General features: G+C 48.9%; 2 protein-coding genes across 5 annotated transcripts in view; one reads left to right on the top strand and one right to left on the bottom strand.

Moving 5' to 3' along the window:
* Nucleotides 1-964: 964 nt before the first annotated feature.
* Nucleotides 965-15,981, bottom strand: MEX3A (mex-3 RNA binding family member A). The gene is made up of 2 exons (XM_069949822.1): nt 15,636-15,981; nt 965-2,053 (listed from the first exon to the last, which is right to left on the bottom strand). Exons 1-2 carry the CDS (start codon nt 15,979-15,981, stop codon nt 978-980), a joined length of 1,422 nt encoding a protein of 473 aa, XP_069805923.1. The 3' UTR covers nt 965-977.
* The window catches only part of KLHDC9 (kelch domain containing 9), a 71,518-nt gene continuing 54,963 nt past the window's right edge, over nt 6,751-23,305 (top strand). The window contains exons 1-2 of one of the 4 annotated variants that reach the window (XM_069949826.1): nt 6,751-6,768; nt 21,999-22,035. Coding sequence is in view for 2 of the 4 variants with exons in the window: in XM_069949824.1 (XP_069805925.1) it covers nt 22,008-22,035 (28 nt within the window). In the remaining 2 variants the exon portion in view is untranslated. Of the gene's footprint in view, nt 6,769-15,816; nt 15,920-21,663; nt 21,758-21,998; nt 22,036-23,305 lie in introns of those variants that run through there. The other 3 variants (XM_069949824.1, XM_069949823.1, XM_069949825.1) reach the window with 3 other exon arrangements.

The raw sequence follows: 23,305 nt of genomic DNA, 5'->3' as shown, positions 1-23,305 counted from the left end.
GTTTTTTTGTTTCTCGTCCTGGTGCTAAAAATTAAAACCGGCAGGAATTTTACATCTGGATTCAGAATTTTCTTTACAGCAAATGACCATAAAATTGCAAACGGTAGATTGAGCTGCATTGTGTGTAGTGTGAGGTAATCGTTGTGTCCTCATGTTGCAGATTCCCAGAGATTGATAGTTACAGTTTTTGTCTTTTTTTCTATTTTTTTGCTTGTAATGATGAAATAAATTCCGTCAATATTTTAGTCAGTCGGAAAGTGAGAGAAAGGCATCAGTGGGCACCAAAAGTGGGGCCTGGAAATGCCCTGAAATCTGACCTGGCTGGTAGTACCCCTGAGTGCCCTCTGTTCTGCATCCATTGGTTTGTGTATCAGCCCATCTGCCAACGCTGCCTGCTCTATCTCAAGAGAGGTAAGTCTCCTACAGTGCTTAAGAAGGGGAGTATAGAAAGAGGACATCTCTGACCTCAGCTGGACCCCTCTTTCCACACCGCCCTTCCATATTATAGAGATCAAAATGATATATTTCAGCTGCATAAGTTAAGATCACGGTAGAGGCTGACTGAGCTGGACTAAACAGCGAACAAAACAAAAATAAAAACAGTCGAAGAAATATCTTGATGGTTTTGCAGCAACTTTTGCTCCTCCATCTTTTGCAAAGCTGGGTCACATAGAAAGAATTTGCTCTTTAAAAACTTCTATTTCGAGAACAAAGTCCAAAAATGTAGAGGTTACACCCGGACTCAACAAATTGGTTTCACATAGGCACTGGGGCCCCAGAAAGTAGCTGTGACTGCTGGAAAGGGCTGTCTGTGACCCTTCTTTAACCATCAAAGTTCAAAAACTATAAAAAAAATTGAAAGTTTCAGATATCCTTTTGTTCTGATTATAGTTTTATCATGAAGTTTAAATATTGTTTATTGACCTCTATGCACCTCAAGTTCATCATCTCTTAACCCTCCCCTCTCCCGAAGTCTCTTAGGAAAATATCCTTATGGCTTGAGTGGCGGACGCGTGACAAACTGGACACTCCGGTTCATTACGTTCGCAGATGCGTACAGCACACTCCATGCAAAAAAGGTTGTGCCCGCAGGGCACCAGTGCAGCTGTGACCTCACTTTCAAAGCATACCATGCACTCCCGGCTTCCAGAAACAGAGTTCCGAGTGGCATTAAGTTTGGTGAAGCCTGGCAGAGTGTCTCCTTGGTTCCTCCTTGGCAAGCTAGTAAGGCTGGATTCCGGAGACCTCTGTGTGGCATTAGTCTGGATGGCGCCACTGCTCCCCGAACGTTGCTGCTTCGTGAAGATGCTTGGGGTTGGACTGTTGTTCTCTTGTCCACCCCACATGGGTCCTCCAGTTTCGGCCACACCGTAATAAACATCCTGCTTGTAGTTAGGGAACAAGTAGCCATAATTGAATTCATTCTGATCGTTCAGTCGCGGGGTCTCATACACGGGTTCTGCCGGGCAGTCACCGATGCATCCCAGGCTGTTTTGTCTAAAGGTGGAAAGAGGTTTGCAACCAGCTGCTGTACCGTGCACTCTCCAGCTCTCTGGATATCTGCTTTCCATGCCAGAATCTGGACTATTGGACAGAAAGTCATTCTCATTGTTGTATTCCAAGATTTTGCCGGTTCGTACCGCAATGTGTGTCTCGATTTCTTCTCGTGCCCGTTCCACATTTCCCGGAGCTCCTGTGATCTCAAACACCGGGTCCCGGTCACGGCTTGGAGTGATAATATAAGTATTTGTCTGCTGCTGAATCCGTTTAATAGTAGCTCCTTTGGGTCCAACTACTAATCCAACAACTCTGTAGGGGACTCGAACACGAATAGTGACTTGGCCAGGTAAGGTTGGGGCACTGCCGAAAGCACTGCCGGCTTTGTTCCGGGAAGCTCTTATCATGGAAAAATGTTCAGCGGCAGAAATGATCTCGCGTCTTGCCATGGCAACGTCCTCTCTACGTCCAGTCACCATAAACACTGGCTCTTCTCCTCGGACTGGCGTCTTGATGTATGTGTTAGTTTTCGCCCTTAGTGCTTTGATTTTGCAACCTAAAAAAAATAAAAACACATTGAAATCTGTTAGAAAAACTACACAAAACTGTTAATAAGCAAAAACAAAGCCACAAAGTCAAGACAAACCTTACCACCTTAGTAATATCAGCATCTATGTCTGGTTGCCAAGTATATTTACTAATGATGAAATGATGACAGAGACAACTTAGAACAGACATAAAAAAAATTAAAGGGTTAAACGAGGGAATGGAGAGAAGATGGAGCCGAACACACAGAGGATTCCTGATAAAGCAGCGGGTTGGGTATACACCTAGATGAGGAAGGAGACAGAGGTATGAGAAAGCGGGATGGTGGGTGGTCAGCCAGCTGGGCAGCCAAGAGGAAGGAAAAAAGATGGACGCGATACAAAGAGGAAGGCTAGAGGAGGCCAAAGTGCAACTAGGGGGCAGGTTGGAGGAGACCAAGGCAAGACAAGGGGAGCAAGCTGGAAGAGGCCAAGACAAGGGAAACAGGCTGGAAGCAGCAAGGACATGCAAGCAAAGCAACCTGGAAGAGGCCGACAAGGGCTGCATGCTGGAGGAGGTCAAGACAAGGGAAGCAGGCTGGAGGAGGCCAAGACACGACAAAGAGGGCAGGCTGGAGGAGGACAAGACACAACAAGACTACAAGGGCAACAGGGTGGACACAGCCAAAACACAAGACAAGGGTAGCAGGGAGGACAGAGCCAAGACATGACCAGACAAGAGAACAAGCTGGACAAGGCCAAGATGTGACAAAGCAAGGAGGGAGTCTAGATTAAAAAAAGAAATACTCCAAGACCATCGACAGGCTGGACAAGGCTAAGAGAAGGGGGCAGAATGGAGAGGTGCCAGACCCAGGTGACTCATAAGTTTACTAAAAAGATTTAAAGCAGGACCATATAAAGGCAGGAAAATGACCACAAGGGGTAGATGGCCCAAACATGGATGCAGAGCAGCCACACTGGGCGAGAAAAAATATAGGAGCACATAAAAGTACTGAAAAAAATAGATACGAGACTGACATTACATGTCAGGAATAATAAAACTTTATTGTACAGCAACACAACCCACGCATTGCACAGACAATAGCCAGGAAAGCCCACACCTGGGAGAGAAGAGGTTAACTAATAGGTGCAGGCACTGACCCAGCCTATAGGGGGGCTATTAATCTAGCAACACCACCCTCCCCTTACCCAGAACACTGCCTAGGTCTCTCCAAGAGCAAACAAAGCGCACATTGTTGGCCGTCTCACAAGGGTCTCTGCTCTCTAGGAAATGAAGTCTGCTTTAATAGTCTACTAAAAGCCTCAAGGTTTTTATTATAAGGGTTGTCACAGACCCCCACCCCTAACAGATTTAAGGGGGGAGGGTCTGCCGCTTGTCCCCGTACCCTCATAAAATCAGCCTCATAAACCCCAACCTTATAACACAACATTCATACATTGAATAAATAATTGGACATGTTTAACACGTGTCACTGGGACGCCCAACAGCTACGGTGATGGATCAGACACTCTCCGGACTGGTCAGACTGATCATTTACCAATATTCCTGTAAAAGGGTCCTATAAATACTACAAGTTCTTGTTATTAAACCAGATGAAAATAAAGTCGTCCCCATGAATTGTGGTCAACCAGGTTCACCTTATATAGGCCTCCAATCATGGCTGTAGACGTTATGACCTAAATATAACTTATAACACATATACGCAATCTATACATATAACCTAATAACCTATACACATTCATATCAACTAATACACATACATATAACCTAATAACCTATTTACATAGATATCAACTAATACACATACATATCACCTAATAACCTATTCACATAGATATCACCTAATACACATACACATCACCAAATAACCTATACACATACATATCACCTAATAACCTATTCACATAGATATCAACCTATACACATACATATTACCTAATAACCTATACACATTCATATCAACTAATACACATACATATCACCTAATAACCTATACACATACATATCACCTAATAACCTATTCACATAGATATCAACCTATACACATACATATCACCTAATAACCTATACACATTCATATCAACTAATACACATACATATCACCTAATAACCTATACACATACATATCACCTAATAACCTATACACATTCATATCAACTAATACACATACATATCACCTAATAACCTATACACATACATATAACCTAATGACCTATTACACATACATATCACCTAATAACATATACACATACATATAACCTAAAAACCTATACACATACATATCAACTAATACACATAAGTATCACCTAATAACCTATTACACATACATATCAACTAATATACATACATATCACCTAATAACCTATACACATACATATCACCTCATACACATACATATAATCTAATAAACTATACATATCCCCTAATAACCTATACACATACATATCCTCTAATAACCTGTACATATACATATCCCCTAATAACCAATACACATACATATCCCCTAATAACCAATACACATACATATCCCCTAATAACCTATACAAATACATATCGCTGATGTTCAGGTTCGTACGAACTCGAACCATCTATATTTGACTCCCGCAGTCTTCTCGTTCCGTGGGGAAGGTGGAGACAGCCCGAAGGGCCATAGGTTGTAGTCCTGTTTTCCAGGCGGGAATCAGGCTGTCTCCACCTTCCCCACGGAACGAGAAGACTGTGGAAGTCAAATACCGATGGTTCGAGTTCGTACGAACGTGAACATCAGCGCTGTTCGATCATCTCTAATAACCTATACACATACATATCACCTAATACACATGTCACCTAATAACCTATACACATACACACATACATATTACCTAATAACCTATACACACAACCTATAACACATACATATAACCTAATAACCTATATACATCCATATCATGTAATGACCTATACACATTTATACAACCCAGTACACATACACACAACCTACTATACATACAACCTAATAAATAACATATACACATCCATATAACATAATACACATACATACAACCTAATAGAACAGTAAAATGATCTGCCATTACTGCCCATTCAATCTGTCCATTATACAAAGATCCTATAATCTCCTGAGGAAATCCCCAAAAACCAATGCTTAGTAATGTGGAGCCTGTTTGGGGCACGCTGGATCCTCTCACATCGTGTTTGGGGCACACCGGATCCTCTCACATCACATTTGGAGCACACAGGATCCTCTCACATCGTTCTTGGGGCACACCGGATGCTCTCACATTGTGTTTGGGGCACACCAGATCCTCTCACATCGTGTTTGGGGCACACAGGATCCTCTCACAGCGGAGGCAGCCATTTTGTGCTCCTAATCAATCTTCATGACATCACAGAGGACACAAATCACAAGCCGATAAAACGGGTCCAGTCCATAAAACTGGTTGCCAACATATCACACCTCAAATTTCCGAGATGTTGATTACCCCCAAAGAGTCGGCAAACTACATTTACCTAAATGACCACAAAATGGCCGACACCCCCTTCCCCTTTATTTGTTTCTGATTTGGGACAATATACCCGCTAACATTCAAGGAAAAATTAGGCAAGGTTCGTCCGCAGTCTTTTCCAGTTGTCTTTTTTTTATATTAATTTTTAACCCTATAGTCCCATAAAAGAAAGGAAATTCCAGACTGTCCAGAGAGGGTACGGGCCACGAACAGGTTAACTGCGGCGGCCTGAGAGTCTCACTTGCTGCAAGAAGGTTGAATTAATCCCTTCTGAAAAGGCCTCATTCTCTGGGGAGGGCGTGTGAGGGGGCCAGGGACGGCCACAAAGGATTTCATACAATCTCACCAAGGCTGGGCGAACGGGACAGGACTGGCACTGCGCACAATGTGTGTCTATATCCATACGTACAGCGCATATGGGAGACCGTACGCCACAAGCTGTGTCAACAACGGCATATGTCCCGTATCATCTGCCGTCATTAGACAGCCGTATTATCTGACCTCCTCGGGATAGTCTCCCAAGGGGGTGGATAATCTGAAGGTCCTTCTACCTCTGTGGACAAAACAACACGTCTGAGTCACTGGGGTTACAGAGGTTACTGCGGCGTCCCCTCCCTCACACCTGTCCTCTGCCTCCGATATCGCCCCAAGTTATACGGATGGGTCGCGTACACATCCACCTAAAAGAGGGCGACAGCAAAGAGGGACAACAATAAGCATTGTAGATTGGCTTAAAGGGAATGTCCACTTAAAGGCATTGTCAGATCACATTTATCTTTGCACAATATAGTTACTGAGTCCTATGAAGCCTCATTTGACCCGAGTAATCTCAGACAGACTGGTTACTAGAGACGTGCCACCATGTGACTGTGGTTGCTAAGCAATGTATTCCTAGCAACCAGACATGACTCAGCTTTCCAGCTCAAGAATTAGGTCGCACTGAAAGGACTGAATTAAAGGGGTTGTCCGGCCACTTAAAGTATTTCTAAAACACCTAGTAATGGTGTATAATAATAAAAGAAGCCATTGTCACCTCATAGATCCCCCACCACTCTCGTCCTGAGGTCTCCTGGTCCCCCTGGACATGTAACTGTGGCATCCAATCACTGACTACAACTGTGTGGCACTAGTGATTGGCCGCAGCAGTTACTTGTCTGTATAGAGAGAGACCAGGAAGTATAGAATGTGATGGAATGGGTAGTGCAGGGGATCAGTATGGCAAGTATGACTTCTAATTTACACCATTTCATGCAGGGTTTTTTATGTAAATGGTTAGAGAACTTCTTGAGGAGGACTGGATACCCTTGTGGGCAGGGTCCTCCCTCTCCCCCTATGTAATCCATCATGGGCAGGGCCCTCTCCCCCTATGTAATCCATGGCAGACAGGGTCCTCTCTCCCTATGTAATCCATGGCAGACAGGGTCCTCTCTCCCTATGTAATCCATGGCAGACAGGGTCCTCTCTCCCTATGTAATCCGTGGCAGACAGGGTCCTCTCTCCCTATGTAAGCACTCTCGGGCAGAGTCCTCTCTCCCTATGTAATCCGTGGCAGACAGGGTCCTCTCTCCCTATGTAATCCGTGGCAGACAGGGTCCTCTCTCCCTATGTAATCCGTGGCAGACAGGGTCCTCTCTCCCTATGTAATCCGTGGCAGACAGGGTCCTCTCTCCCTATGTAATCTGTGGCAGACAGGGTCCTCTCTCCCTATGTAAGCACTCTCGGGCAGAGTCCTCTCTCCCTATGTAATCCGTGGCAGACAGGGTCCTCTCTCCCTATGTAATCCGTGGCAGACAGGGTCCTCTCTCCCTATGTAATCCGTGGCAGACAGGGTCCTCTCTCCCTATGTAATCTGTGGCAGACAGGGTCCTCTCTCCCTATGTAATCCGTGGCAGACAGGGTCCTCTCTCCCTATGTAATCCGTGGCAGACAGGGTCCTCTCTCCCTATGTAATCCGTGGCAGACAGGGTCCTCTCTCCCTATGTAATCCGTGGCAGACAGGGTCCTCTCTCCTTATGTAATCCGTGGCAGACAGGGTCCTCTCTCCCTATGTAAGCACTCTCGGGCAGAGTCCTCCCTCCCTATGGAAGCTCTTGCGGACAGGGCCCACTCTCATGCTGAGGTCTCCTGGTCCCTCTGGACATGTAACTGCTGCATCCAATCACACAACTACTGTGTGATGCTACAGTGATTGGCCGCAGCGGTTACATGTCTGTATCGAGAGAGACCAGAAAGTATAGTGTCTGATGGGAATCAGGGAATGATGGAATGATAGTGAAGAGTATGACTTGTAATTTACACCATTTTATGTAGCTTTTTTATGTAAATGGTTAGATAACTCCTCAGGTACGGTTGGATACCCTTGCAGGCAGGGTCCTCTCTCCCTATGTAACCTACCCACGCACAGTCAGGGTCCTCTCTCTATGCAACCCCCCCTACAGGTAGGGTCCTCTCTCGCTATATAACACCCCCCAAAGGGCAGGGCCCTCTCTCCCAATATAACACCCCTCAAAGAACAGGGCCTTCTCTCCCTATGGAAGCTCTCATGAGCAGGGCCTTCTCTCCCTATGGAAGCTCTCATGAGCAGGGCCTTCTCTCCCTATGGAAGCTCTCATGAGCATGGTCCTCTCTCTATATAGGCTCTCATGAGCAGGGCCTTCTCTCCCTATGGAAGCTCTCATGAGCAGGGCCTTCTCTCCCTATGGAAGCTCTCATGAGCAGGGCCTTCTCTCCCTATGGAAGCTCTCATGAGCAGGGCCTTCTCTCCCTATGGAAGCTCTCATGAGCAGGGCCTTCTCTCCCTATGGAAGCTCTCATGAGCAGGGCCCTCTCTCCCTATGGAAGCTCTCATGAGCAGGGCCTTCTCTCCCTATGGAAGCTCTCATGAGCAGGGCCTTCTCTCCCTATGGAAGCTCTCATGAGCAGGGCCTTCTCTCCCTATGGAAGCTCTCATGAGCAGGGCCTTCTCTCCCTATGGAAGCTCTCATGAGCAGGGCCTTCTCTCCCTATGGAAGCTCTCATGAGCAGGGCCTTCTCTCCCTATGGAAGCTCTCATGAGCAGGGCCTTCTCTCCCTATGGAAGCTCTCATGAGCAGGGCCTTCTCTCCCTATGGAAGCTCTCATGAGCAGGGCCTTCTCTCCCTATGGAAGCTCTCATGAGCAGGGCCTTCTCTCCCTATGGAAGCTCTCATGAGCAGGGCCTTCTCTCCCTATGGATCAGGGTCCTCCCTATATGTGAGTCTGTCATTTACTATTCTGTACCTGTAGGTTAACCCCTTATCATCTGTTCAGCGCTCTGGAAGCGAGGGAGCTCCATGAAGAAATAATAAAAAAAAGAGGATCTGTCAGCAATTCTGTTTTACTAAATACCTTTCCAGAAGACCACCTCCTTGAGAGGACCACCCTGACTTTTTAATGCAATTTTATGTGGTGTTCTGACGGCTTTTACTGTATACGGTCACCTTTCTACAAAACTCTACACTGAGCCATTTCACTGTAATCTGATCTGGAAATGGGTGTTAGCACTCCACCTGTCTAAAGGTCCCCAAACACTTTATACTTTTGTTGGTCGTACCTGCCACTATGGGGGAGATAACTGACACTTGAACAATATTAGGTTGTCAGTTATTAAAGGTGTACATCCACCTTAAGGGGGGATGTTCGCTCTGATTGGAGAGGGTCACTGCATAGGGAACCCCCCCCCCCCCCCCCAGTGACACCTAGTTGTCAATTTATTCTTAAATGTCTAGAAGGTGTGACAGGAGGACGGCACAGCGCAGAGACATAAGAAAGATGCTGGAGAATTGTTCAAGCGAATGTAACACTAATACAAACACGTCTCGAGAATGAAGAAAGGGTATAAAGGTACAGGTAGAAAATTCTATTTAGTCGTTCATCAGCGATTCCAATATGGCCATCACCACGGCTCCCACAAAGATGTCACCCAGCTTTCCAAGGTTCCAACTAACAAGCTGAGCCCTCCTCTATGTGCCGTACCTCACCGCTGAGGCTAGTGATTGGCTGCAGCGGCAAGTAGGGTACGGGAACGTCCTCACAGTGCGTCTGGCAGAACACATCGTAGTGCCAGCAATGGTGGAACGGTGAAGAGTTCACAGGTCAGCACAGTTCTGTTTTTCATGCCTGTGCAGAATTCTTGCCTAAAACTTTGTCTTTCCAATGATTTTATACTTGAGCTGCTCCAACCCAAACATCTGCTGTCAGATAGAGGACAATACAGAACATAGAGGTTAGAGGGCCACGAACAATCACTGTAGCGATATAACATTACACTGGTGATTATAAGCACGCTCCCGTGTCTGTTGACACACCCCTGTATTACAGGCACAAAGGCCTCAGCTGCTGTACATAGTCCGCACGTCTCGCTCCTTCAGACCCAATGGGTGAAGTGCTGCCCAAACACAATCGTCTGTTATACTCGGACAATTCTAACAAGTAAAAATATTTCCTACCAAACACAGAGGGGGGAAAAAAAAGTAGGAAACAAGCAATTTTGGGAAATAGCATCCTAATGTGTAAGACCACCCTGATCAAGTATTAAAAACTTTCCACCATCACTGCCATAGCCCCTGTACCCTGGTGGGCATTTGGTGATACCTATTTGCCCCACTTCCCCACCACAGTGACCATTTGGTGACACCCATTTGTCTCCCACCACAATCCAACCATCACTGCTGATAGCTCCTGCACCCTGGTGAGCATTCCGTCACGCCTATTTGTTTCCCACCACAATCACTGATGCCGAAACAATCCAACCATGACTGCTGATAACTCATGCATCTTGGTATTTGGTGACACCTCTCACCACATAGACGTAGAAGCCATCTACATGGGGTAGAAGCCTGAGGAAGGGGGGGATCTGTATGGACGGTGTATAAGGTGGACTGTAATCTCCCATCATCTTGGCATCCTGCCATGAAGAACATCATGAGGAGGACATGTATGGGCCAACGTAGGTGCCAAATGACTTGACACTATCTCGCTAATAGATGCAGGTTGCAAATACATCTCCTTGAGTCATTTTTAAATGCTAAAATTGGCTTTACTCGGGGTTGGCTAGCAGCCAAGAGAAGATCAACATGAGATGGATACGAGAGGGTGACGGGAAAGGGGGGGGGGGGAGTGGGCTGGGGGAATGGGTGGGGTTGCCCAATGCACAACAAAGAAGCATCCTAATATTCCTCCTTACGTTATTTGCTTTTGAGAAAGAAACGTTTCCACCTAAAAATCGACCTCTGTAACCCGGACTCTGTAGATGGATTTTTGACCTGATCCATCAGGCACCTGGATCTTGCTTCATGCTGGTGGTCCCTACGTCTTCCACCCACCCAGGGGCTGACACTGTCTAACAGATGGAACAATAGTTGAGTATACATTTTCTTACAAAACTTGTCCTCTGCCTTCCTCCTCCCCACCAAAGGAACCCGAGAAGGTTTTACAGTCTGGTAAAGATCAAAGTCCATCCTATCATGATCAGGCATGATTATCCCTTGTGGTCGGCCCATCGTGGTATTATTCTTCAACCATACCGATTCTCCAGATCAAGTGCCCTATTCATTGGGTGAGTCAATCAGGCATGACGCAGAAAGATAAAAAAATATTAAGTCTCCCAAAGAACAATAGGAAGGGTCAACAAGGGCCCCTTGTCACTGAGGTGGGCACAGACGATTGGCTCTCCCCAAGTAACTATATCCCATGTGATTGAGATGGTGCAGCGGCCAGATGCTCGCACGTCTCGTATGGCAGGCAGATAAGCCGTAGTAACCAGATGTCCTATACGCAGATATAGGCTCCCCACTGAGGCCCCAAATATATAAGAACCAAACTTAGCGAGGACTCTGAAATCAACCCTTGTGCTGCCACCCAGCACCTGATTTCACATCATGCATTGACATCTAGAAAACCCTCATAAAAAAAAAAAAAAAAGAACATTAGCCCACGTGAATCTTAGACCAAAATAATATAAATGCATATGTATAGAACTTATCATCCCTCCCCTCGTTGGTTGAACTTGATCTTTTTTCAACTTGATCTTGTCTTTTTTCAACCGTATTGACTATGACTATGAATCTGCAAGGGCAAAGGTCAAAAACACCAACTCGATGCATCTGCTCAGGCTGCAATGATAGGGGGGAAAAACTTTTTCCATGACTTAGGAAGTTGGAAGAAGGGGTTATTAAAGTTAGCGCAGGTCTGAAGAGTTAAGAGACAAACGCAATAGGTGTCACTCCACCTTCCCGTCAACATGTCGCTCCACACCAAAGTGTGCCATGTGTTTACCAACACTGCGCCTGCTCCATTGACCGCGTGAGTATGCTGCTGCCAACCATCACCACGCCCACCAACGCCACCACCCAGCCTAAACCACCAATAGCACGATCCTCCTATCAGAGAGATGACTGATATAATTGCTTCGATCTAGGTTTCTAAGGGGGTGCTGCAGAGAGTCATTAAGATCTATAGACGCAGCGCCAAGCCACGTGCATGCCAATGCTGCCAGCGTAGAGATCCCTGGAATATTCTGAATACAAAAACCTTAAAGGGTTCATTCATTGTGATCACAATTTACAACGATCAATCTAACCATAAAACTGCCGAAAATCAGTCTTCCTATCTCCGGGCCTCCTGTAAGGGACTGTTCAGGATGTAAGGGGCTGCTCGGGTCATAAGTGGCTGATCGGGGTCACACAAGTCAACAATTTACAAGATGTACAATCATAGGTTCACAGAATAAACTTAGTATTCCCCCCATAACACGCCTCCTTTTATGTCGGATTCCACAACACGCCGTCACTCCCACCCACCCAGGAATCGATTCCCGACACAATAGACACCTTATCAAATCAAAGATTACTTGTCTATCCCGAGCCCTTCACATAGGTCCTCATCCATTTGTAAAACATATCACATTTTTTTTATCCTTTAATAAACCTCTTAACAAAAAATATTGGGGAAAAAAAAAATCACCATGGATCATTAAAAAAAAATATATAAAACTGTGAAATTTTACAATTGGTTTATATAGAAGAGTGTCAAAAACCAGAGGTACGACGATCCCCGCCTCCATAATTTCCTAAATGTCTGCTGCGCTCCTCTGCAATGCCTTCCTAGAAACACGCATGGCTCTCTTCGCGACTGTAAAATAAGGACCACACCCCCCTAACTGTTTTCGCTACAACCTGCGCAATTCGCACGCTGGGGGAAAAAATGGTGCAAATTCTACCTTTTGTCTAGTTGTCAAATGGCAATACAACAAAGGGCGATATACACTTAATAAGCCAAATTCTCAATAGCTGAGGGAAACTGGGATTTCAGTAAAGTTTATCAATCAAATCCGAAAAAAAATAATTACATCCGAATTTACGAGAGTGCCTTGCTCTCAACCTTTGCCATGGGTACTAAAGGGTTAACAGACAACCACTTCTAGGAGTTCTGACCCCACTTTTGCCTTGCACATAGTGAACATCCCCATGGTCCCTTTGTTCACAAGTAGTGGCCATGCCTGTTGTTGTTTTTGGGCCCGCTCTCTGCCCCGGGTCAACGTTAAGTCTCTGGTCCCAGGGAGTTAGTGGTTCCTAAGATTTGGAGGTGAATTATTGAGATGAGCCTCCTGCTGCGCTCAGTGACGACACTGACTGGACGGCGGACAGAGATGCAGCGTGGTGGGGAGGTGTTTTTTTTTTTTTTTTGTTGCTCCTCCAGACAAAAGCTGGGACAATTTCTGCATCCCTGTAGCACATGTGCAGAGGAGGAGAAAAGTCTCTATTTCTCCAGACAAAGAGCCTGCAAAACCTGACTTCCTGCACTACAGCACGCCACTGCCGCACCACTGCTCACAGGTTACCTGCCTCCAAAATTTAGGAATGCACGGCACAAAACTACCTAAACCTGAAGAGAATGGCTCCTGGAGAACAATGCCTGCGAGCCGCACATCAGCCCCACCGCCCGCAGTTGCATAATTTGACAAGTGTCTACAACTCCTCATCTTCTACCCTCTCGTCTCCACATCTCACAGCCATTTCCGAGACACAACGGTGGAGAACGAGACGCACAAATGATCTCGGCTACTATGAGAGTTGCTCAATTTGGTGACACGCCGTCTGCACCACATAATGAGCAGGCTTTGTTGTAGAACCCTCCTCCGTCTCCAGCACATGGTGGCCACGGTTCATTTGTGTTTTGGTTCCCCTGTGCCATCTCCGCCATTTCCCACAACATCACTCAGGCCTCCTCGGGGGCGAGATGTTTTTGGAAGAGGCTTTGACCATATAACAGTACAGAGACTAGTAGTCAGGATGAAAGCACGTGCCCCAATGAACAAAGACTCAACTTGACAGCTCTCCTGGGCTATAATTCAAGTTTACCGAGCTGGTGCAGGCCAATCCTCACCATGTACTTGGTACAGGCGAAAGGTTGGGGTTTTTTTTTTTGGTTCCCAAGTGGGTGTGTGCGGGAAGATGGAGAAGGGCTGTAGGGAATGTCACAAAGCCACCAACATAAAGAACTCCTATAGACATTGTGTAGGTGCCCAGTCATGATGGTGCCCGGGCAGAAAGTCTCCAAAAGACCCAATAAACTCCAAAAACAACACAAAGGACAATGCGAAAATGCTGGTGATGTCATGTCATCCATCACTCTAGGAAAGGCAGGTTTTTGTAAAGGGGGTGGGGATGAGGGGTCCGAAGAACACTGCACACACCACTGCAGCCCCCCACACTATCCTCCCAATATCTGCAGAGGGTAAAGGTTACACAGAACATGCTACAGACGCAACTCCTAGACATGGAGAGAAGACCCCCAACCCAGAGTATTTACATGGAGACCCACATGACCCCATCATGAAGCCAACGCCAGAGAGTTGGGCTCCGGAGAGATGCCAGCTCCCGCACACACCCACCCAAAACTTCTCCTGATACAGTCCCAGCCACATGGGCACCAAAGGCCTAGGCTAATGTTTAGTGATCTGGTTTCCCTATGGTTCTGTTGGTTACTTGTAGATCAGTCAGTTTTAGGAAGGGGGGTCCATTGTGGATTGTCAGCTCTGCGGGACAGACTATTCTTCTAATATGAGTACCCTCCAGACAACAAACGCCTGTCTGCAGTGCCCCGGGATATGGAGTGCTATTTGGTGGTGCGGGATCCATCCATCCCTAAACATTGGGAAAGCTTGTGTGCGGGGAGGTGGGTGTGGTATCATTTTAACCCTGACAAGTCCTCCCCTAATCCCTGTAGCCGAGAACAAAAGCCTGGCTTCAAAAATAAGGCTGGAGGCAATGGCGGGACCACCACCGACACAAGTTTCCCCCAACTCCTAAGAGCTGAATCACATGATAAGCGAGGAAGTTGTGCGGGTCCCAAAGTCATGTAGGAACCTCATCATCCCCTTCCTGGACACCACAACCCCCCTCCTCCTCCTCCCCTCCAACCATCAGCACTTAGGACTCCTAAACAAAGGCGACAATCTGCTGTAGTGTGCACCGTGCCCACAGCCGCCACAGCGTCCCGGATCCTAGTGGGGGGGTCGTGTCTTGAGACCCCGAGCCGGCGGCGCACACTGGAGGCTGCACGTTCGGCACAGACAGACTGCAGCGGCGTATCCTTACATAAACTTTTCCCACAGCATCTCTCAGGAAGTGCCCACATGCCGGAGACAATGGAAAGAGTGCCGAGACAACAAAAGGATCACGCCAACAAGCCCTGCCACATGGAGGGCACCACAGCGGGCAGGGGCAACACAACACCTGGACCCCCAAATCTGCACCAGCACCCCCCCCCCTCCCCCCAAAAAAACATATATAAAAAAAAAACATAAAACACAGAATAAATAGAAACACATGACAGAGCGTGAAGACAGGAGCGGCACATGGCACAGATGACGGGTACCCAGCGCCAGGGCCAGGGGGGTGTGTGTGGCTGACAACCTCCCCAAACAAAAGGAGAGCCCACAACAATGCCCCCTGAAGTTTGTGAGAAGCCTTTGTTTTGGGAGGGTGTCAGCGGGGGAGGGGGCACCCAGCATGCATGCCCCCCAGGTGCCCACATGGTGCAGTGATGGAGACAAAGGAGCCAGCTCACCTTGTCTGCCCACAATCTCAGCCACGTGTTCGGAGCTGGGCACGGGCACACACTCCGTGGTGTTGGAACTCTTGAGCCGCAGCTCTGCCTCCTTGTACAGGGCACACAGCTTGCTCTCCCCGGCCTTGTGGGGCTGCTGCTGCCCGCTGCTCGAGCTGCTGCTGTTGGTGCTGCTGCTGTTGTTGTTGTTGTTGGTGTCTTCTTCTGTCTCCCCCAGCCCCAGCAGGCAGAGTTGGTCCAGGGCGATCTGCAGGGCTCGGTCATCCTCCAGCACCCTGTCCTTGGTGAGGTCTGCCATGCCATGCCCATTCCTTTCCATCATCCCTGATACCACCAGGCTAGGCATGGCTAACAAAGGCTAGGGAACAAAGAAGAGGGGCAAGAGAGAGGAACCAGAGGAGAGAGAGAGAGAGGGAGAGAGGGAGACAGTGGGAGAGGAGGAGGGAGGAGGCTAAGCGCCGGACCCGCCCCCTCCTCACACCGGACCCGCCTCTCCCCTCACGGACACGCCCCCCGGCGGCAGCGCCAGCAACGTGCGGGGAAACTCTTTTGTTTGAAATTCCCTGCCTGCTGCATGAGCGGCGTCCCGGGGCATGCTGGGAGTTGTAGTCCCAGCACGGGATGGAAGTTTGTTAGGGAGGGGGAAAGACAACTTCACACTTTAGGGACTGCAGATAATATGAGGCGGATCCGCACCTGGCAGGGTCCGAGCACACCAGGCGGATTGGCTGCACAGATTCCGCACGGGAATCCGCAGCAGATGGCGGGCGGGATGTATGACGTCACGTGTAATCTGTCGCGGATTTCCCCTGTGTAATCAGTGAGGACTCGGATCCGCAGCAATATGGAGCGGTTACTCGGCTGATATGGGAGTGTATGGAGGAGGAGGTGGTATCGAGGGGTGTATGGAGGGGTAACTGGGGGGATATGGGGGTGAATGGAGGAGGAGGTGGTATGGAGGGGTAACTGGGGGTGTATGGAGGGGTAACTGGGGGGATATGGGGGGGGGGGTGTGGAGGGAGGAGGTGGTATGGAGGGGTAACTGGGGGTGTATGGAGGGTTAACTGGGGGGATATGGGGGTGTATGGAGGAGGAGGTGGTATGGGGGTGTATGGAGGGGTAACTGGGGGTGTATGGAGGAGTAACTGGGGGGATATGGGGGTGTATGGAGGGAGGAGGTGGTATGGAGGGGTAACTGGGGGTGTATGGAGGGTTAACTGGGGGGATATGGGGGTGTATGGAGGGGTAACTGGGGGTGTATGGAGGGTTAACTGGGGGGATATGGGGGTGTATGGAGTGGTAACTGGGGGGATATGGGGGTGTATGGAGGAGGAGGTGGTATGGGGGTGTATGGAGGGGTAACTGGGGGTGTATGGAGGAGTAACTGGGGGGATATGGGGGTGTATGGAGGGAGGAGGTGGTATGGGGGTGTATGGAGGGGTAACGGGGTGTATGGAGGGGTAACGGGGGATATGGGGGTGTATGGAGGGGTAACTGGGGGTGTATGGAGGGGTAACTGGGGGTGTATGGAGGAGTAACTGGGGGGATATGGGGGTGTATGGAGGGAGGAGGTGGTATGGAGGGGTAACTGGGGGTGTATGGAGGGTTAACTGGGGGGATATGGGGGTGTATGGAGGGGTAACTGGGGGTGTATGGAGGGGTAACTGGGGGGATATGGGGGTGTATGGAGGAGGAGGTGGTATGGGGGTGTATGGAGATGTAACTGGGGGATATGGGGGTGTATGGAGGGAGGAGGTGGTATGGGGGTGTATGGAGGGAGGAGGTGGTATGGGGGTGTATGGAGGGGTAACTGGGGGGATATGGGGGTGTATGGAGGATGGGGGTGTATGGAGGGGTAACTGGGGGGATATGGGGGTGTATGGAGGAGGAGGTGGTATGGAGGGGTAACTGGGGGTGTATGGAGGGTTAACTGGGGGGATATGGGGGTGTATGGAGGAGGAGGTGGTATGGGGGTGTATGGAGGGAGGAGGTGGTATGGGGGTGTATGGAGGGGTAACTGGGGGGATATGGGAGTGTATGGAGGAGGAGATGGTATGGGGGTGTATGGAGGGGTTACCCGGCTGATATGGGAGTGTATGGAGGAGGAGGTGGTATGGGGGTGTATGGAGGGGTAACTGGGGGGATATGGGGGTGTATGGAGGAGGAGGTGGTATGGGGGTGTATGGAGGGGTAACTGGGGGTGTATGGAGTGTATGGAGGGAGGAGGTGGTATGGGGGTGTATGGAGGGAGGAGGTGGTATGGGGGTGTATAGAGGGGTAACTGGGGGGATATGGGGTGTATGGAGGAGGAGGTGGTATGGGGGTGTATGGAGGGGTAACGGGGTGTATGGAGGGAGGAGGTGGTATAGGGGTGTATGGAGGGAGGAGGTGGTATGGGGGTGTATGGAGATGTAACTGGGGGATATGGGGGTGTATGGAGGGAGGAGGTGGTATGGGGGTGTATGGAGGGAGGAGGTGGTATGGAGGGAGGAGGTGGTATGGGGGTGTATGGAGGGGTAACTGGGGGGATATGGGAGTGTATGGAGGAGGAGATGGTATGGGGGTGTATGGAGGGGTTACCCGGCTGATATGGGAGTGTATGGAGGAGGAGGTGGTATGGGGGTGTATGGAGGGGTAACTGGGGGGATATGGGGGTGTATGGAGGAGGAGGTGGTATGGGGGTGTATGGAGGGGTAACTGGGGGTGTATGGAGTGTATGGAGGGAGGAGGTGGTATGGGGGTGTATGGAGGGAGGAGGTGGTATGGGGGTGTATGGAGGGGTAACTGGGGGGATATGGGGGTGTATGGAGGAGGAGGTGGTATGGAGGGGTAACTGGGGGGATATGGGGGTGTATGGAGGAGGAGGTGGTATGGGGGTGTATGGAGGGGTAACTGGGGGGATATGGGGGTGTATGGAGGAGGAGGTGGTATGGGGGTGTATGGAGGGGTAACTGGGGGTGTATGGAGGGGTAACTGGGGGGATATGGGGGTGTATGGAGGGAGGAGGTGGTATGGGGGTGTATGGAGGGGTAACGGGGTGTATGGAGGGGTAACGGGGGATATGGGGGTGTATGGAGGGAGGAGGTGGTATGGAGGGGTAACTGGGGGGATATGGGGGTGTATGGAGGAAGGAGGTGGTATGGGGGTGTATGAAGGGGTAACTGGGGGGATATAGGAGTGTATGGAGGAGGAGATGGTATGGAGGGAGAAGGTAGTATGGGGGTGTATAGAGGGAGGAGGGGTCACTGGGGTGTATGGAGGGAGGAGGTGGTATGGGGATGTAGGGAGGGGTAACTGGGGGTGTATGGAGGGAGGAGGTGGTATGGGGGTGTATGAAGGGGTAACTGGGGGAATATGGGGGTGTATGGAGGGAGGAGGTGGTATGGGGATGTAGGGAGGGGTAACTGGGGGGATATAGGAGTGTATGGAGGAGGAGATGGTATGGAGGGAGAAGGTAGTATGGGGGTGTATAGAGGGAGGAGGGGTCACTGGGGTGTATGGAGGGAGGAGGTGGTATGGGGATGTAGGGAGGGGTAACTGGGGGTGTATGGAGGGAGGAGGTGGTATGGGGGTGTATGGAGGGGTAACTGGGGGGGATATGGGAGTGTATGGAGGAGGAGATGGTATGGAGGGAGAAGGTAGTATGGGGGTGTATAGAGGGAGGAGGGGTCACTGGGGTGATAAGGGGGTGTATGGAGGGAGGAGGTGGTATGGGGATGTATGGAGGGGGATATGGGGGTGTATGAAGGGGTTACTGGGGTGATATGGGAGTGTATGGAGGGGTTACTGGGGTGATATGGGGGTGTATGGAGGGAGGAGGTGGTATGGAGATGTGTGTGGGGGGGTTACTAGGGTGATATGGTGGTGTATGGAGGGGTTACTGGGGTGATATGGGGGTGTACAGATGGAGGAGGGGTTACTTGGGTGATATGGGCGGTGTACAGAAGAGATATGGTGGGGTACAGAGGGAGGATGGGTTACTGGGGGGATAGGGGGGTGTACAGAGGGAGGAGGGGTTACTGGGGTGATATGGGGGTGTACGGAGGGAGGAGGGGTTACTGGGGTGATATGGGGGTGTACGGAGGGAGGAGGGGTTACTGGGGTGATATGGGGGTGTACAGTGGGAGGAGGGGTTACTGGGGTGATATGGGGGTGTACAGTGGGAGGAGGGGTTACTGGGGTGATATGGGGGGTGTACGGAGGGAGGAGGGATTACTGGGGTGATATGGGGGTGTACAGAGGGAGGAGGGGTTACTGGGGTGATATGGGGGTGTACAGAGGGAGGAGGGGTTACTGGGGTGATATGGGGGTGTTAGGAGGGAGGAGAGGTTACTGGGGGGATATGCGGGGGAATGGGGTGTATGTAAATACAGTGGAGAGTAACACAGGGTGATCTGGTATAGCTGGCTGTATATGGTGTGAGGTAAATACAGTGCACAGTGACCCTGGGGTAATTTGGTATGGTGGGCTGTATATGGTGTGAGGTAAATACAGTGCACAGTGACCCTGAGGTAATTTGCTATGGCTGGCTGTATATGGTGTGAGGTAAATACAGTGCACAGTGACCCTGGGGTCATATGGTGTGAGGTAAATACAGTGCACAGTGACCCTGGGGTCATTTGGTATGGCGGGCTGTATATGGTGTGAGGTAAATACAGTGCACAGTGACCCTGGGGTCATTTGCTATGGCTGGCTGTATATGGTGTGAGGTAAATACAGTGCACAGTGACCCTGTGGTCATATGGTGTGAGGTAAATACAGTGCACAGTGACCCTGGGGTCATTTGGTATGGCGGGCTGTATATGGTGTGAGGTAAATACAGTGCACAGTGACCCTGGGGTCATTTGCTATGGCTGGCTGTATATGGTGTGAGGTAAATACAGTACACAGTGACCCTGGGGTCATTTGGTATGGCGGGCTGTATATGGTGTGAGGTAAATACAGTGCACAGTGACCCTGGGGTCATTTGGTATGGCGGGCTGTATATGGTGTGAGGTAAATACAGTGCACAGTGACCCTGGGGTCATTTGCTATGGCTGGCTGTATATGGTGTGAGGTAAATACAGTACACAGTGACCCTGGGGTCATTTGGTATGGCGGGCTGTATATGGTGTGAGGTAAATACAGTGCACAGTGACCCTGGGGTCATTTGGTATGGCGGGCTGTATATGGTGTGAGGTAAATACAGTGCACAGTGACCCTGGGGTCATTTGGTATGGCGGGCTGTATATGGTGTGAGGTAAATACAGTGCACAGTGACCCTGGGGTCATTTGCTATGGCTGGCTGTATATGGTGTGAGGTAAATACAGTGCACAGTGACCCTGGGGTCATTTGGTATGGCGGGCTGTATATGGTGTGAGGTAAATACAGTGCACAGTGACCCTGGGGTCATTTGGTATGGCGGGCTGTATATGGTGTGAGGTAAATACAGTGCACAGTGACCCTGGGGTCATTTGGTATGGCTGGCTGTATATGGTGTGAGGTAAATACAGTACACAGTGACCCTGGGGTCATTTGGTATGGCGGGCTGTATATGGTGTGAGGTAAATACAGTGCACAGTGACCCTGGGGTCATTTGGTATGGCGGGCTGTATATGGTGTGAGGTAAATACAGTGCACAGTGACCCTGGGGTCATTTGGTATGGCGGGCTGTATATGGTGTGAGGTAAATACAGTGCACAGTGACCCTGGGGTCATTTGGTATGGCGGGCTGTATATGGTGTGAGGTAAATACAGTGCATAGTGACCCTGGGGTCATTTGGTATGGCGGGCTGTATATGGTGTGAGGTAAATACAGTGCACAGTGACCCTGGGGTCATTTGGTATGGCGGGCTGTATATGGTGTGAGGTAGGTTTGGGGGGTTCTTATAGGTCAGATTTATCAAGCTGTTGCCCATAACAGCCAATCACTGCTCAGCTTTCATTTTACCAGAGCAATGTGAGACATGAAAGCTGAGCTGTGATTGGTTGCTATGGACAACAAGGGCAGTGTTATATGTGGGTGAGGGGTCTCTTGTATTTTGGGGGCCGCGTGTTGGGTGACATTGTAGGGCCGTCTTCCCATCCTGCATCTCTGGAGCTTGCTGGGAGTTGTAGTTGTACCCCAGTTATAGAGCCACAGGTGAGGGGGCGCTGTTGTAGGGTGTTTGGTGTAGATTTTGGGTGACACGTGGTGTAAATTTTTTTTGTTATTTCTGAGCTTTATTATTTCTTGGCATTTTCTCGGCTTTGTGTGATTTCTCCCACCATGGTGCTTTACATTGGGGACCATTGGGCTTTTCTATTTATGTGATCATCTCATGTCATATTTATGTTTCTTTTTTCTCTTTCTGCTGCTGCTGATGATGATGTCATCCTTCTAGAGTTGTCTGATGACATCACCCCACCCGCTGCTGCCAGGTATGTATCAGCAGATTCAATATTTAATGGACGTTTCATCAGCCGTCTCCTCCTCGGTCGCACCGATGTCTCATCCTATTGTCATCCGTCCGTTATAGAAGCCTGAGCTGATATTTCAGTGTAATTCACTGGGGATGAGTGATGTCATCGGGTGGCTGGATCCTGATGATGTCACTCTTCACAAATATCTGTGGGCTCCGGCTCTGACCTGACTGGCAGTCGCACCGCCGCCTCGTTTAGTGTTTTTTTTGTTTGTTTGTTTTTACATGTGGTTTTCCCCTGTAAGAAGTCGCTACCCAGTGTTAGTCACAGAGCTGTCCTCTTCTTTATATAGTTACATCTGTTTCTGGGAAAGCTGGGTGACCGCATATAAGGCCATCTCCTGTACAGGCCACAAACCATCTTTCCTCCTGAATGGCAACTCTTCCTAGTTATTGCGCTAATGCATCCTCCTGTCTTTCGTGGCAGCCATGGGGGTTGTCACCCAGCTTTGACGGACACAGATAACTCTAACAAACAGTGCATAGGTTGTCACCCAGCTTTCCTGCAGATATCCTTGCATTGTGTATATCTTGTTCTAGACTCTTGTTCAGCGTCTATGGTATTCACCCAGCTTTGCCAGCCTAAATCTGTAGCAGTCATCTACAGGGTTTCCATTCAGGACTTAGGGAAAGCTGTGTGGTAACCTATGCTGTCGGCTCTTATTATTTTCATATATATATATATATATATATATACACACACACACACAATCTGCTTCTGTTTTGCTGAATGACTGGTGGATTTTCTCTTCAGGACTCAAGGAAAGCTGGGTGACAACAGATAAGACTTTCACTATAATTCTTTCAGAAGTTGTCACCTTTTCATGATTCCTGAATTGGCAACATCCTCCTGTCTGACACGGCAGCCATGTTTCTTGTCACCCAGCTTTTCCAGACATGGATAAAGCTAGCATACTGAATTAGTATTAGTAAGATATTTCATGCCTTGTTCACCCAGCTTTCCCAGACTTCTGAATGGTAAACCTGCCAATGAAGCAATGCAACATCCACTTCTATTATGAATGTAATTTAAAGTTTATTGCAATTGGATATGGATTTATATATCTGTGTATGTGTGTCTGCTTAAATTTTGCAGATTTTCCATTCAGGACTCAAGGAAAGCTGAGTGATAATCCCTGAGGACAGTACAGGGGTCTCATATAATTGTGGGTCAATGCTGCCCCCCTCTTTGTGGTAGCAGCTGCTGTCCGATCATTAGGATTCAGCAG

Source organism: Dendropsophus ebraccatus, chromosome 13 (genome assembly GCF_027789765.1).
Source record: "Dendropsophus ebraccatus isolate aDenEbr1 chromosome 13, aDenEbr1.pat, whole genome shotgun sequence".
Lineage (NCBI taxonomy): Eukaryota > Metazoa > Chordata > Amphibia > Anura > Hylidae > Dendropsophus > Dendropsophus ebraccatus.
This window is presented reverse-complemented; position numbering and strand designations above follow the sequence as displayed.

Bases quoted from the DNA above. Each gene is read 5' to 3' on its own strand.
- MEX3A (XM_069949822.1), bottom strand. From the start codon at position 15,981: ATGCCTAGCCTGGTGGTATCAGGGATGATGGAAAGGAATGGGCATGGC. The intron at 2,054-15,635 runs GTGAGCTGGCTC...TATTTTTTTTAG, and splicing joins TGAGATTGTGGGCAGACAAG to GTTGCAAAATCAAAGCACTA.